Here is a 16,680-nt window from a genome sequence, read left to right on the forward strand (position 1 = left end):
ACTACATTTCAATAGCTGCTGTGAAAAATTTTACATATTAAATATGGAACCTATAGATGAAGTAAAACATTTTAGGCATATTTTTAGTGAAGAAAGTAAACTAAATATGGAAAATAACAAATGAACTAGCAGAGCCAGCATGATAAAGAATCAAGTGAATAAATTTATATTGAATAACAGTCAAATTAGTCAAAATATGAAACTAGCAGTATACAAGACAGTATTCAAACCAATTTTAACTTGTGGATCTGAAAGCTGAGTTAGAAAAAAAACAGCTAATCAAAGATGAGGCTACTGATATGAGAATTCTGAGAAAAATTAAGGGGATGGACAGATGGCATCAGTGGCAAAATCATATTAAAGATATTAGGAAGGACCTTGACATTGTTAGCATTCAAGAATATTTCAGCAGAGTTAATTTCCAGTAGTATGGTCACTTAAATAGAATGTGACAGGAAAGGTTTGGAAAACAAGTTTCATGCAAGGATGGCAGGAAAAAGACCCAGAAGAAGATCAAGATCCAAATTGTTTTATGCAATAGAAAGTTCTTAAAAGAAAAAAATATAAGTTTTTGACAATCTTGAAGTTCTAACACATAAGAGACTAATTTGAAGAAAAATTGTCAAGAGGAATTTAGTAGTAATGTAATCTTATTACTATTATTGTATCCTGTACCCCTTGAAGATGCATATCAGGAATTCTGATGATAATAATAGAAATGTTACATATAGACAATGCAAATATTTTTTTAAAACATCGAAGAATTCATATATATGTGTGTGTCTTGTTTATTGAAAGCTAGTCTAAGATAGTCACTTAAACAGAATGAAAGATTAGCAAAAATGACAGATGAAGATCCAAAGAAACCAGATGTAGACAGCTTTATGTAATTAATAGTATTAGCAAGCAAAGAAACTTGATAAGAAATTGCTGATGGCATATTAATTGTTGTTGACTATCATAATACTATCCGACCACAGATCCAAGACCCTCAGCTGGCAATGTGCCAAGAAGAGTTGATTCATGTTGAGGGGGAGAAAGGAATAAGGCGATGTACAAATTCATTACCAACACACGAAATCACATGCATAAATGTAAAATTTTTCAACTGTTATACAAGCAAAATAGTTAACACTTTAAAAACTTCAATGTTCATAAAAGAAAAGTTAATTTTCTGACATATAATAATAAACGACTCATCCCACAAGATGGATTGATTACTCTATTATCGAGATGAATTCTCCTTCTTCTGACATGCACAGAAGTGTTGAAGGGTCTTGCATCTGTAGGCATACAGTATCTCATAACATTATTGATGATATGTAATAAAAACTTATAATTACATACATTCCAAAACTGGTAAAAGCATGAGTATTAAATTCATTAACATTGCCACAGCTGCAAACATTCAAATTTTACATGCTATTTTTTAAAACAAATAAAAATGTAAACAAAATATTATTTTTATTATTGTAAGAAAATTAAAATTATATAAGATAGTCGGATTTTTCATCAGCATCATTATCAGTTGCCTGATATGTTGATATGTACTCTTAAGGGATGTACAGGATACTATAGCAGTATTTTCTTTTTCTTACAGCAATGTAGTACATTATCACTAATCTCTTGTCAACAATTTTCTTCCAAATTAGTATATCACTTGTCAGCACTCTGGTATTGACAAATTCTTTTATTTCTGTCTTATAAGACACTTTTTACATAGTCCACCTAGATCTTGGTCTTCCTTTGAGTCTTTTTCCTACCATTGGCACCAGACACCTGTTGTTGTTCTTCTTCTTCTTATTATTATTATTACTACAAGAGATCTCCAGGAAGTCAGGGATTCATTGAAGGAGGCCACATATCACTCACACCACATCATACCTTCTCTTAAATTCATTCTCACTATCTGCTCTCACAACCTCCAAGGCAAGCCATTCCAAACATGCACTGCTCTATGAGAGAAAAATCTAGCTCTCACCTCTTTTTTGACTGTATTCATTCTCAACTTCCATTGATGCCCTCTTGTCCTCTCCAATCTTCCATAAATAAAAAATTCCATCTACTGGTATCTTGTATGACCCTTTCAGAAGTTTGTAGGTCCCGATATGAAATAGGAGAAAGAGAGACAATGCAATAAGGATTTACAACACAGTCTCTCTTTCTCCTGTTTGCTAGCATCCACAGTCCATAAATTCTCAATCTCTCCTTATAATCCACATTCTACAGTTCCAATATGCACCCTCTCCACTTATCTGCATCACCATGGAAAACAGATATGTGTAGACAAGATGATATCAAGTCCTTATAAAGATAAGAAATGCCTTCCCTTTTCTTACATATCAATGTTCATTGCAGTTATCTTCTGAGTTGCATTTGCAATCTTTGCTATATAACCGCTGAATCTCAATTTCCTGTCTATTAAAACTCCAAGATCCCTAGCTTGATTACTTTCTTCTGGCTCACCAATATAATGTGCCATTGAATATCTCATTTCACCAAAATATAACTTTACATTTACTAATATTAAACTGAGAACCATTTTCACATGCCCATAATTTCATCTTATTCAAATCATTCTTCATGTACTGCATGTCAGTTGCATTCCTGAATACCCTGCCTGTCTTTGCATCATCAACAAATAACTGCATGTCTCCTGTTAATCCTTCCCATTGTCATTAATGTAAAGATTGATATACAGTGTAAAGAATGAATAACAGTAAACCAAGAACTGATCCCTGGAGTACACTACTGCTCACCTTAAATATTGCAAGCTCACGTCACCCTTACACCGCATTTTGATATCTGTCAGTCAGCCATTGTCTTATCCATGCCAATATTTTATAATCCAATCCCATATGCTCCAACTTATACAGTGGCCTTCCATGCTGAATCTTGTCTTAACAATGTCAAAAAGTATCAGTTCCCTTGGTCTAACCCAGTCACCACATTGTTATAAAATGTGAGTGAGTTTCTCAAATGTGACCTTCCCTTAGTAAGTCCAAGCTGTTCATTGCAAAGTATAGATTCTCTGTCAACCCCTTTCTGTATGCAATCTCTTACCAATGTTTCCAAAATCATCACCACTCCTTAGATTAGAACTGTCAACACATTCTTGAAATCTAACAATATCAAGTTCCTTTTTAATATCTTTCTTTTTAATATAATTTTGCCACGATGCCATCTGATTTTCTTAGAAATCAAATATTCTTTATTCTTTGATCAAACTGTTTAATTCTTCCCCAACTTGTATTTTGTCATCAGCTAACGTCTTTTTATTCCTGCATAAGGAGTAGGCGAGGCCATTTAGCCCTATCTAACTTTTGGAGACTGAGTGGGCAGTGCAATCTCCACTGGCAGCTGGCCTAAGGCTATCACTAATTAAGCGGCCCGCAGTGAAGAGAGATGGCTCAACAAGTGCCGCTATCTCATGGTCCCGAACTGTAACACAATATGTTTAATGTCTGAAATAATGTGGGTTCTACAGTCGATTTTCTTGAGTTTATGGGATGAAAAACCTGAATTTCCGGGAGAAAAAACCCGCTTGCCCGTGCCAGAGATCAACTAACTCGGGAACTGGTCGAAAAAAGGCTTAGAAAAATTTCCTCTAGTCTGTGACTAGATTCAAAATAAAGTCTTCCTTCGTGCAGTCAAGCGCCGTGGTGTGCACACACGACATCCACTGAGCTACACAGGCTCTTGTATTTTGTTGGGGGGGGGGGGAATAAAAAAAATTTAGTTTTCTGACTAATTTCTTTTTTATCCCATAAAAATTTATTAATCAGGCTCCCCATTATACCAGCTTTGCTTATTCTGTTGTCAATTTTCATATTTAATTTGCCATCTTCACTAAAAAATATTTTGCTTGTTCGGGTTCTCCATTGAGATGCAGTTTAAGTTTTCAATGTTCCTGCCTGTTTCATAGATGTGGTCTTTTATTGCTGATTTTTATGCCAAATTTGTTACATCTGTTATTCAATTTAGTTAAAGAATTCTGGATACTTCCACTGAATTTGTTTAGAAGTATATCATTCTCTTTTAACATAAAGCTGAAAGAGAAAAGTCTCTAATGTTGGAAGTGGATTGGGTAAACATATAAATTCATTATGTAAAAAGTAATGCCAAGTTTGATTATCATATACAAATGAGTGTCACTGTCAGCAGTATATGCAAATGAGCCATGCCATAAAAGCAGGCTTTTTTGAACACAGTCGATGTTCTATTTTGGAGAGAACAAGACACTTTGTGATAGCAAAATTCTTCGATATGGCTACAGGAAATCATTTAACCAATGAATTCAGGTGGTGAGCTATTGTAAGACTAAATGCTGGCCAAAGTCAGGTGGAAGTAGCCAGATGGTTGCATATTAGTTGTTCCATGGTTCACAGACTTAACAGGTAGAAACAGAATCCTGGAGATACAGTGAAGGATGACGATGATATTCAGCCAGTTTTCTACCCACTACAGGGTGAAGGTCTCTCCCGTTGCGTGAGGGTTGGGTCTACTACACCCATGGTGACCCAGTCAAGCTTGAGTGGGAGTTGTATGAATGAATGAATGCATGAAGGTGAAAGACAACCCCAAACATCCATGCCTAGGTAAGATTCGAACCCGCAACCTTGGCTGGAGAGCGGATACGCTAACCACACTGGTGTCCGATATCTCCAATTATCTGCTCACTCAACATGAGCACTGTCCCTAATCAGCTACTACAGAAACATTGGTATATATATATATATATACTACTTCCACTGTGCCCAGAAAGCTTCATGCTAGGCAACTGGTAGTGTAGTCTGAGTGCCCTTATCTCCTTGCACAGGAAAGCATGTTTGAAATGAACCAGGCTCAACATCAACTGGACCCAAGACCTTTTTGTAGGTGTTTCTTTCACATCTCATATCATACTGTGTTTTACTGAATAGTATAAAAATTCATCATGCAGTTTTTCAGTTATGATTTTTCTGTTTGTTTTTTAATTTATGGAAACCAGTGTAGATAATGAAATGCATGGACATGTGTATATTACATGTGATTTTTTACATCAAACTACCTTCCTTCAATTTTGACTGCTGACGTACAACTTAAATATAGTCTATTTATTGATGTACATAATGTTCCACGTATCTCATATAATTGTAACATTCTGGGCAGCTTGTCATATACTTTTTTCCAGATCTACAAGACGTATACAGATCCTTGTTGTGTTCCTAGGATTTCTATTCTGTTTGTCATAAAGTGAAAATTCGATCTGATCTACTAACCTCCACTTGGCCTAAATCCAACTTGTTCTTCTCCAAGTATCTCTTCCACAATTTTTCTTAGCTTGTTCTCAGGTATGCTTATGTAAATATTACCTGACTGTGACTATTAGAGAAATTCCTCTGTAATTCTCACATTCAGTTTATCTCTCCTTTTTATAAATAGAACTATGAGAGCGATAGTCTAATCATCTGGAATTTGTGACCTTCTGACCAGACCTTGTGAATTATGCAGCATAACCACTACAAAACTTTTCCAGTCAAATATCATCTATCTCAGCTGCTTTTCACATTTCAGGCTTTTGGTAGCTTTTTCTACCTCAAATAATACACACACACACACACACACACACATTCCTAATTGCATTCCTTCTGAATATTATCTACCATTGTAGATGGTTTCTGGCATTCAGACCACATGTTTTAAAACAATTCATGAGATTAATAAAATATAACCCTACAGGTTTCATGCGGTTATCTCTGAAATTATCTTTTTTATGTTGAACCCATACACAAGAGGTTGGTTGATCAACCTATAGTACATTAGTACCATATATGGATAGTGAGTTGGAAAAGAAGAAACTTGTTTACGTTTGATTTAAAAGCTGTATATTGTATTCCTTGGGAAATACATCAAGGGGAAGACTGTTCCACAGCACAGTAGTAGCAGGGATGAAGGAGGAGGAGGAAAAGAAACTTGTTCTGTGGGTTTCAAGATGTACTATAAAAGAATGTTGGGCAGCAGCTGTATGTGTTCCAACAGGCTTAGTACTGAGTGGGGGAATTATAGATGCTATTTCAGATGAACATTTGCTGTGGAAATATTTATAGAATACAATTGCAGAGACCAAACATCTGTGTGAAAGTGGGGGGGTGAGTTGGTAAGTGCTATCAATCTAATTACTGTCCTCTGTATTGAGTCAAGCATTTTGAGGGAGCTTTTAGAAGCCCCCTCCAATTGTGAGAGCAGTATTCAATAGCTGGGCAGATTTGCGATTTGTATAATGTTAACAGCTGTTCAGGGTGAAGTAACGTCTTGAGCGAAAGAGAAATCCTAGTTTTTTGTAAGCTGGGGATGCAATGGTTGTGATGTGTTTATGCCAGGTGTCAGGTAACCACTGAATGTATCACTTTGGTGTTATGTTCGGTGCATATGTTTGGATTGGAAGACCAGAAACAATAGTCCAACTATGGGAATGAAGCATAGAAATCTTGGAGGCTGTCCCACTTAGCACTAGTGTCAGGGTAATTCCAAGAAAATAAATCTCATCTTGTCTGGGAATTTGAGTGTTATCAAAAATAATAGTGGAGGAATATGGTTCGTTTTTTTTTTTTTTGTGAGAAATAAGACAGAACTAGGTTTTACTAGCATTCAAATTGACAAACTTTTCTGAGCCCCATTGGAGGATGGCTTGGAGATCAGAATTCAGGGAGTGGTGGTTGATGTTCTTTAGGTTGAAGTGAGTTGTGTACAATAAGGTTTGTCAAATGAAAGGGAGGAGTGCAATGTACTGTCATCTACAAAACTGAGTATTGGGTTGGAGGTCAACTGAAGTAAGTCACTGATATACAGAAGGAAGAGGGTTGATGAGAGAACAGAACCTTGTGGAATCCTAGCATTAGTTGGATGCTGAGATGATAAGGAACCATCTACTATCACACATAGTGTGCATCTAGACAGAAAGCTAGCAATTCAACTGCAGAAGTCCTGAGACAGTCCAAATAATGGGAGTTTGCTTAGTAATCCTTTGTACCAGACTTGGTCAAAAGCTTTAAAGATATCATACAACCACTTGAGATTTGCCAAATTTCTCAATGGCATTTGTCCAGAGATGGGTGATATATCATAGTAGATCTCCTGTTGATCAGCAGTGACAGAATCCATACTGATGGTCTCTTAATAGCTGGGTGCCTTCAAGGTAGTATAGAAGTTGAGAATTGATGGTTTTCCCCATCACTTTAGATAGGACTGAGGTGAGTGAGATATAGCAGTGCAGTAGTTAGATGACAGTGATTTGTCACCCTTCTTAGGAATGGTTGACTATAAGCCAATTTCCAGGTTTTGGGATAACCAGTGGAGTGAGAGAATGTGCAGGCATTATAGGATAGGAGTCAATTCTGGTGCACAAACCTTCAGGACAATTGGAGGAATGCCATCAGGACCAGGAGACTTTTTTGTGTCTAATTTAGACAATAAGTTTCTGATCTCTTTCTGGCAAAAAGATGTAGGATGCATTGTATGTTGGGCAGCTGAAATGATTGGGGAGCATTTACTATTTTCAGTTATGCATGCATTGGAGGCAAAGTGTGAAGCCATCAGATTAGCTTTTTCTGTGGGTGATGATGCAGTAAAACCATCTGGGTATGATAGGGGTGGGAATAGTGTTGGGTAAAAGTTACAACCAGTTTCTTTGGCACAAGTTTCCTGCTTTTTGCCCATTCAAATTCTGTTTTGGAAGCATTGATAGTTTTCTTGCATCTATTTCAGGCGTCAGTATAAGCATTGAAGGGGATGGAGTTCTTGATTTGAGCCAGTTGTTTTAGGTTTGATTTTTCTTTTGTACTGCCTTGGTGCATCTTTTGGAGAACTAGAGTTTAGTTAGGGGGATGGCAGTTCAGAGAAGTATGGGAAATGTATGTTTCCATGTCAATGAGGATTACTTTGGTGATACATTCGGTGCATGTTTTATAAGACCGGAAACAATAGTCCAACCATGGGAATGAAGCATAGACGTCACAGAGGCTGTCCCACTTGGTACTGTTATAATGCCAAACTACTTTTGTGTGGGAATGGCCATGTAAGCATTGTTGCATGGGGGAAGAGATGAGCACTAGATTGTGGTCAGAATTACCCCCTGGGGGGGGGGGGGCATCACTACATTCACTGTCTATTTGGAAAGGTCATTGGTAAGAAAGAGGTCTAGAGTATTTGGGGAGTGGTTTGGGTTATCTGGTATTTTGGTTGGCATGTGAACAATTTGTGTAAGGTCATTAGTGATGGCAAATGTTTCTGGAAAATCTACCACCATTTTGTCATTGCTTGTTTCATTTAACAGTCTTTCAAAGCAGTTCTCTATCTTCAATTTTTATGTTACATTTGATTCCTTTTATGGTACTCTTTCCTTCATTTGTAAGTTTTTTTTCAAATACAGATATTATTTGAGAAATAATGAAAGAGTTTAAAAACAAAACCTTGGATTCTCAATAACAAACTGAAGAAAACATTGATTGATTGATTCAAAAAGATGGACTCAATTTCTTATGTCTATATTTCCTGAACTATACATCATATGTGAATGATCTACATAACATTTGAAAGAGGATGTCCTAAAGTTTGAAATACTACCGCTAGAGCACTTGCATAGCGCACAATTGTGCATCGCCGTCGTGAGCAAAATGGCTACTATGCAGCACAAAATTTTTTGTGTTCGTGAGCTCATTAAAACTGAGTCGGCGACTGCAGTGCAGCGTGCATTTCGTCATCGTTTCAACATTAAACCTCCAACAAGGAAGAACATTTGTCATTGGAATTATCAATTTGAGTAAACAGGTCTGTGTTAACGAAAAAGCTCGGGCATCCTTCTTCGGGTATGGGATGAATTCAGCTACTGTCTTGATGTTATCCGTGTGGCCAGATTGGCACATTGAACATCTATAAACTTTACTGTGAGGATAATCAAATATACTTTACATCATATTTGTCACTAGTTCTGTGTTTGATATACAGGGTGTCCCTGAATTCGTGGCCCAAACGTGAGGGAGATGATAGTTCACACCAAAACCACCAATATTCGTCATAGAATATGCAGCCGCAAACGCAGCCTGGTGCCGGTAGGGGGCGCAGATGAGGTGGCGCATCTTAAAAGCACTGGATCAGCCAAACCCCAGCATTCTCAGCATCGATCAGACATGAGATGGAGCAGTTTACGAATGCTGAGAAAGCCAATATGCACCTGATGTACGGCGTAGCCTAGGGCAATGGTAGAAAGGTGCAAAGACCGTACCGTGAGCGATATCCTATGTGCCGTGTGCCTGATCATAAAATGTTTGCATGACTGCATTGTCAGCTGTGTGAGGCAAGCACCTTCCACGTCAGTCGACATGATGCCAGACAAGCACGGACGGTCAGAACGCCAGCTATGAGTGAGGACATCTTGTGTATGGTGACAGATAACCCAGGTACAAGCATTCGATCCGGAGCCTGGGTGTGCATCGGAACAGTGTCTGGCGAGTACTGCATAAAGAAGGGCTACACCCCTATTACTTGCAGTGAGTGCAGGCATTGACAGCTGTTGATTATCCCTTGCACATGGATTTTGCCAGCAAAGTGTCGTACAGCCCAATTTCCCCGCTCATGTGCTCTTTACAGATGAATCAACTTTCTCACATGAAGGCATAGTCAATGTCCATAATGCGCATTTGTGGGCAGCCCAGACCCCCCCATGGTACACATCCACAGTTGAACCAGCAATGGTTCACTGTCAATGTCTGGGTGGGGATCATGCATGACTACTTAATTGTATCCTATCTTATGCAAGACCACCTTTATGGGCGAATGTACTGTATTTTTCTGCAGCAGGTTTTGCCGGAATTGCTTCAGGATGTTCAAGTCGCCATCCGCTCCCGTATGTGGTTCCAGCACGATGGGGCACCCACCCATTTCAGCATGGACTTGCATCAGCATCTTAATGCCACATTTGGGAACCAATGGATTGGGCACGGTGGTCCCATCCCGTGGGCCCCCCCAGATCACCCGATCTTTCTTGTCTCGATTTCTTTCTGTGGGGACATTTGAAGGGTGTTGTGTATGAGATGCCCGTGCAGTCCGCAGAAGATCTGGTAGCCTGACTGTCCATCGCAGCCGGTGATGTGCATGACAAGCCCGATGTTTACGAGTAGGTACGCCAATCACTACTCTGCCTTTGTGCCGCGTGTATCAACGTTGGTGGGCGGACGTTTGAGCATTTGTTGTAATGATCTCCAATAAATGTCACTCTGGAAACTTGTGTCTGTCCTTCATTTCTGACTCCTCACTGCATTTCCACATATTCTATGATGAATATTGGTGGTTTCGGTGTGTACTACCAACCCCTCACGTTTAGGCCATGAATTCAGGGACACCCTGTATAGACTTACAAAATTAAGTCCATCTTTTTGAATCAGTCTGTACAAGGACAGCAGAACTCTGTGGTGCTAGAAGTTAGAGGCTGATCTAGAAAAGAAGGAAACATTTTAAAAGTTCCTAGCAAGTAAGTCTGTAGATGCTCCATTAGAATACAGAGAAAAATGTAAGAGCTAAGTTATGTGTTAAAGTAACTAAACAAAAATCATGAGACTTTTCTCTAGGTACTTTTACAGTTCACCTGTAAAAGATGCTCAACTTTTGATTCTTTAAAAAAGGAATTAAAGCCTTCTCTAATGCCTTGAAAAATTCCTTCACTTCTTTCTTTTTAGAACCTATAGTTTCAGTGTGGTATTTCCCATTTTGAAATTTATCCATATCTTCTTGTTTGGTGTTGAATGAATGCTATTGCTACACCTTCCTTTCTCTGAATACTGTTGCCTGAATATATTTATTATTTAGCAGGATATCCTATATTTTCCATATACAGGTAGTAAAAAAAGTGAATCATCACCTTATTAAAATGCTCTAGATCAGAAATAGTTATAGAAAGTTTTTTTAATTTTCTAAATTATACTTGCCAAGAATTGTATTGTTTAATCCTTTACCCTAGTGTGTCTGATCCAGAGTGTTTTAATAATGTGTAAACTTTGTTGCTACTTGTATATGGAAAATATACGACTTCTGCATTAATTCAACTTTGGTATCTTTCTGGGTGTGAGTCCCACTGATAAGACTTCAGTAAAGGTCAAAACTGATCTGGATAGTAGCCCTTCCCATAATGCATAGCAATATACACATCCATAAGGAAGTGTGCTTTACATATGAGATACTGAGACAACTAATGTGGAGTCAGCAACCACTATATACAAGTTGCCCATTTGCAAAGAACTTCACATACAAACTTTGTTTGCTTACACTTGGATAAAGATTAAACAGGAATATAATTTCTTGGCAAGTATAATTACTTTGTAAACAAGTGAAAAAACTTTCTCTATTTTAAAGGAAATTCACTACCTTGATTCGTGCAAGTGTGCTCATGTTGGATTTTAAGTGAATCAGTAATTACTTCTATAAAGGTGGCCTTTTTTAATAAATTGTGTGGTGAAAATCCAAATCATGGCCTCAGACGCAAGTTCAACCTCAGCCATGTAATATTTTCTTAGTCATAAAAGAATTTTAATCAGTTTGAAAGTACTTATACTTCAATGCATGTTTTAGTAATAATGAATATGGAGAGTAATATAGTTCATGATACAGTATTATATCATATATATATTGTTTAACCTTTATATCGATGACATTGTCTGTGGATTGCAAGGGAATATTCGGTTGTTTGCGGATGATGCAAAGCTGGGAAGGGTTATTAGTAATAGTGCAGATGTGGCAGTCCTGCAAGAGGATTTGAATAAGCTAGATAGATGGACAAATGAGTGGGAGTGTCAGTTTAATGCAGCAAAATGTAAGGTCTTGGGGTTTGGGACACTGCATACTCTATGGGAGGAGTTAAACTGGAGGACGTAGAGGAGACAAGAGATCTGGGTTTGATGATTGATAGAAACCTGAAATTTAGGGGACATATTGCAAAGGTAGTAAAGGTAACACAGAGGATTGCTGCAATAATGAGAAGGATACTGACCTGCAGAGATAAAATAGTTATCATTCTGTTGTATAAGACTCTGATCAGACCACACTTAGACTATTGTTCTCAGATCTGGTCCCCAGGATTTGAAGGGGATAAATTAACTGTGGAAAGGGTACAAAGGCAGATAACAAAGTTGGTGTCAGGACTGTACAATGTTAGTTATGAAGATCAGCTGAGGGAGTGTGGACTGCAGAGTTTGGTGGATAGAAGAAGGAGAGGTGATATGATTGAGACTTTTAAACTGTTGAGAAGTGGTTATAGGGTTGACACTGGGGAGTTCTTTCGCTTGGTTGATCAGCAGGAAGGAGTCATGAGAAGGGGCCATCTCTGGAAGTTACGAAAGGAAACTGTGAGAAAGAGGGTGAGGAGTGGTTTCTTTGCATGGAGGGTGGTTGAACCATGGAATGCATTGCCTGATAGATTGGTGAGAGTGAGAATGATCAATGCATTTAAGGAGTGGTATGATAGACTGTGTTCCCTAGGAGGGACCTCCCTCGATGAGTCTTGATGGACTTGTGTGTCTTAGAAAGGACCTCCCATGATGAGTCTTTTTGACTCCATGGAGGCCTGAATAATAATAATAATATTACCAAAAGATGTATTAGGTTGCATGTAAGTGTGCTGTTGCGAGAGTCAATTGATTCTATCATTTTATGAACATATATGTATAATAAAAATGACTATCTAGCAAGATCACTTGACAGAATTTAGTTTAGTACTGGTGCATATTATTCTATTAAATATTTAATATTTTATCTTTCAGGTAGTGGAATTTGAAATGCAAAAACATAAGTGACCTTTGTGATGCCTTTCATAATATAGTATTTGGGACCATCCACTTATGGTTGACTAGTGTTCTCTTTATAATTCTTTGAGCTCCTTCATCATTGCTGAGTTACAGATATATTCAATTTGTATACAGATCACAGATGTTTATATGCTGCATTTTAAATTGTTTATTGCATCATTGGTGGTATTATGGTGTTTTTTTTATATTACATGATTTTAAAAAAAAAATAAGGCTTTTAATTTGAATTCATGTTTTAGTAATAACAAATATGTAGAGTAAAATAATTAATATATTTAATTATTTTAATTAGACATTTAAATTATTTTAAAGAAATTTAAATGCTTTCTTACTAACTCATGCTTTTTCATTGGTTTTAATTATATAATATCATCATTGTCTGATAGTTGAATATTGATTTTACGGCAATTTTATTAAAAGAAGTTCTTATGTTTTTGTGAATAATCATATTCTTTTTGTCCATTTACTTCAATAGGATTAAAATTATCCATCACAGATTTTGCTTCTGTCTCTGTTTAAGGTGTTTTACAGACTCTGTCATATTTCTCTAATATTGAATATTATAAATTTGTAAATATTAAATTTTAATAAGTATTTTAAATTAACTCAACGAATTATATGAATGCTCCTATCGTAATAAGCTCCCAAGAAACAATTTATAATTGTAACCATCTTATTATGGTGGCACCATTCTGCAAATTTTTATAAAGAAGACTGTATTGGTATATAATTTATTATCATTTTTTTAAATGTTTACAATGAAATATTACCTTGTAATATAATAGTCAACTCTCACTATAGAGTACTTGTAATAATCCAGGAACAGTGTATTATAATGGAAAGTTTGCTGTAGTGAAAGTTGACTGTAATGTCACAAATCATTTCTTAAATAAATTCTTTCTTTAATTTTATGTTGTTTACTTTAATATTTAATAATATAATATTTGGGGCCATCCACTGATGGTTGACTAGTGTTCTCTTTATAATTCTTTTAGCTCTTTCATTATTGCTGAGTTAGAAATATATATCTTTCTTTTAAGCCATTTACCAACTATTGATACCCAAATTTATATGTTAACTTCATAACCATTCTCAGCTTATCATATTAAAACAAAATACTGTAGAAACATATCTCAGCTGTTCTTTTGAATGATTATCATGATTATTGTTTAATTTTGTGTCTTAGTTTTGTCATTAGATTTCAATCCATATTGAGCTGTACTGATATTGTGAGCTATACTAATCCTGAAAAATAAATATTACTACAGTATGACAATTGAAACCAAGCAGTTCCTTTTAAGCTTATTAGAGAAACTGTAATATTCAAGTAAGCAAAGTGCATTACATAATATTAAATGCCATAAAATTTGCAGTTTCTTTGAATACAGATGCAAGAAATATCAGTGAAATAAAATGTTGGTAATTCTCATCAGAAAACTTGTAAGGATGTAAAAGACTGTCTTTTAGAGTTGTTTTTAAAAACATTTTACTCATAAGAAGGCAAGTTATTAAAATTATATTTTATCCATTAAAATTTTTAAAATATAACTTGAGGGTTAAAAAATCTTGCTTATAATCATGTTGCAGTTTTAATGGAAATGACACACACACATACAACAATGCAGAAGAATGATAAACAATAGCTGAATCCTTCCAGCATTACATCACTGGCAAATGGTGGGGAGGGGGGATAGAGAAAAAATACTATACTTCATTGTTTAAACACAGGAGACTGAAATCTATCAAAACCAACCTAATAGAAATTTGTAATTTTAAGCTCACCTGCCCAACAATCAAGGCAACTGACTAGTAGCCATAGAGCGAGCTAGTCCACAGCCTAAGACTAGGAATTTATCCTCACTTTAATAATTTCCACATCCTTTATGTTGCCTGTGTGCTGTCTGCAATCTTTTGCTACATTTTGAAGGTAATGTCTCTGATGTTGAAGATACAACAGAAACAAAATATTTAAAACATTAAGGTATCACTTAATTTCATTCCTTTGTATCATGAATCATTTCCACTAAATCTGACATAGGAATGTGAAGCTAGCACTTAAGCCTACATATAAGGTTTAATTTTATTTTATATCACTGTAAAACTTCCAACAAGTTGTCTTTTATATGTAATATTGTTATGTAAGTTTATATAAATTTTTTTCAGTTATTTGTCTTTGGTGTCATTAAAATATTGCATTAAAGCATAAATAAGAAAATTAACAAGTAATAAATATATAACTCATATAATAAATATATAACAATTTTGTAGAGCAGAAAACAGGACATCCCAGTTTAGGTTAAGAACCAAAATTCTATACATTTAACTAATTACTGAAGTAAACGAAATGTACCTTACCTTTTTTTTTGTAGCCTCGTCTTTATTTTAAATTTTTAGTATTTTAAAAATAAATACTAAGGATACATTTAGGAATGATTCAAAGATGAACAGTAACTAATAGTGTGGATTTAGAGAAAATGTGTATCGCCTGTTTTGACATTTGCCATGAAAAGGAGTGGAGAAACTAGTGCAATCACACTGAACATTTCCACTGCATTTAATGAACTGTAGCATACAGCCAGAGAGAAAATTGTGGCCAATTTTCTCTCTGGTCATTCATGGCATATGGATTTCTGTCTTCAGATTTTCCTGCCAGTGGAGGAATGTCTCAGGGCTTTGTTTCTTGACTTAATCTCTTTCTTCAAATACATAAATTATGCTTTTTCTTTGCCTTAAAATTCTACCATTAGTTTGGCCCAGAATAGTACATCCTTAATTTCTCCTACTCATTTGACAAACATTGCAATTTCAAATGCCTGCAACTATACCAAAAAAGTGGCTCAAAATTTGAGCATGAAAATATGCATTGGATGCACATTTCTGTTTACTATATATTTTATGGTGTGTCATCTTATGGGCTCATTGCTTTATTCTCTATTCAAGTATACGCTTGTTACATCAAATTTCGCTCATTTGAACTGAAGGGGTTACCTTGGAAAAAAATCACAGCTATGCAAATTTTTAATGCAGTCTAAAATAAAAATTACAGTAAGTAGACACCCACTGTGTGTGCTTAAGGTTCTGTGGTCTCTCATGTGGGATTAATAAAAAAAAAAAAAAAAAAAAAAAAAAAAAAGTAAATAATTTATCACTCTACAGCCTAATGGAACAAACTCATAAAGGACCAAAGGAATAGTTTGCTGATAGACAGGACATTTTCTTTTTGTTAGCTTTTGCTAGAGAATGAGTTTTCTATAGTGAAAACCGAATGTATTTTATTTGAAATCAGTATTCTTTGTCATATCTTCTGCCACATACACATGCATGCATATAACGGTTAATGCTTGTAGCAAGATGGAGTTGACTCTGATTCTTTATCCTTTATCAGTTTCTGAAAGAAAAAAAATGCAAATTTGGCTTGTTAAATGAGCACTTGACTCACTAAACATATATACATCATGCACAAATGAAAAAAGTTAAGAATTGTTTGGTGGCTGAAGGGAACATGCAACCAGTTTGGTCATCAATCTACACCATTAAAAGCTTTCCCATTTCAGCAATAAGATTATCATGTTTATGGATAGCATTAATTGATGTAGCACTTTTCACTTCACTTCACTTCATCAAGAACTTTATTTTTGTTTTTAACAATTGTAACAATAGTAGTGCAAGGTATGTTTTAGCCTTTGACCTATTTCAGTGTTTGATAGACCATTTTCACTAAATTTAATCATTTTAATCTTAGTATAGTATATAATGTAATAGGTTTTATGCTTCTTCTTTTCACTGGAAGTAACTCCACCCTTACTTTGAATTTTATCTGCCATTATTAGCAACAATAAAATAATAG

The 16,680-nt window shown here is 35.8% G+C and overlaps 1 protein-coding gene across 1 annotated transcript in view; it reads left to right on the top strand.

Moving 5' to 3' along the window:
- The window catches only part of LOC150096851 (mdm2-binding protein-like), a 269,877-nt gene extending 255,762 nt beyond the window's left edge, over positions 1-14,115 (top strand). The window contains exon 20 of the mRNA XM_090408172.1: positions 12,789-14,115. Within this exon, the coding sequence (XP_090264298.1) occupies positions 12,789-12,821 (33 nt within the window). The 3' untranslated portion in view covers positions 12,822-14,115. The remainder of the gene's footprint in view (positions 1-12,788) is intronic.
- Positions 14,116-16,680: the final 2,565 nt, after the last annotated feature.

Source organism: Typopeltis vanoorti, chromosome 18 (genome assembly GCF_054136105.1).
Source record: "Typopeltis vanoorti isolate ZY-2024b chromosome 18, IOZ_Tvanoo_1.0, whole genome shotgun sequence".
NCBI lineage: Eukaryota > Metazoa > Arthropoda > Arachnida > Uropygi > Thelyphonidae > Typopeltis > Typopeltis vanoorti.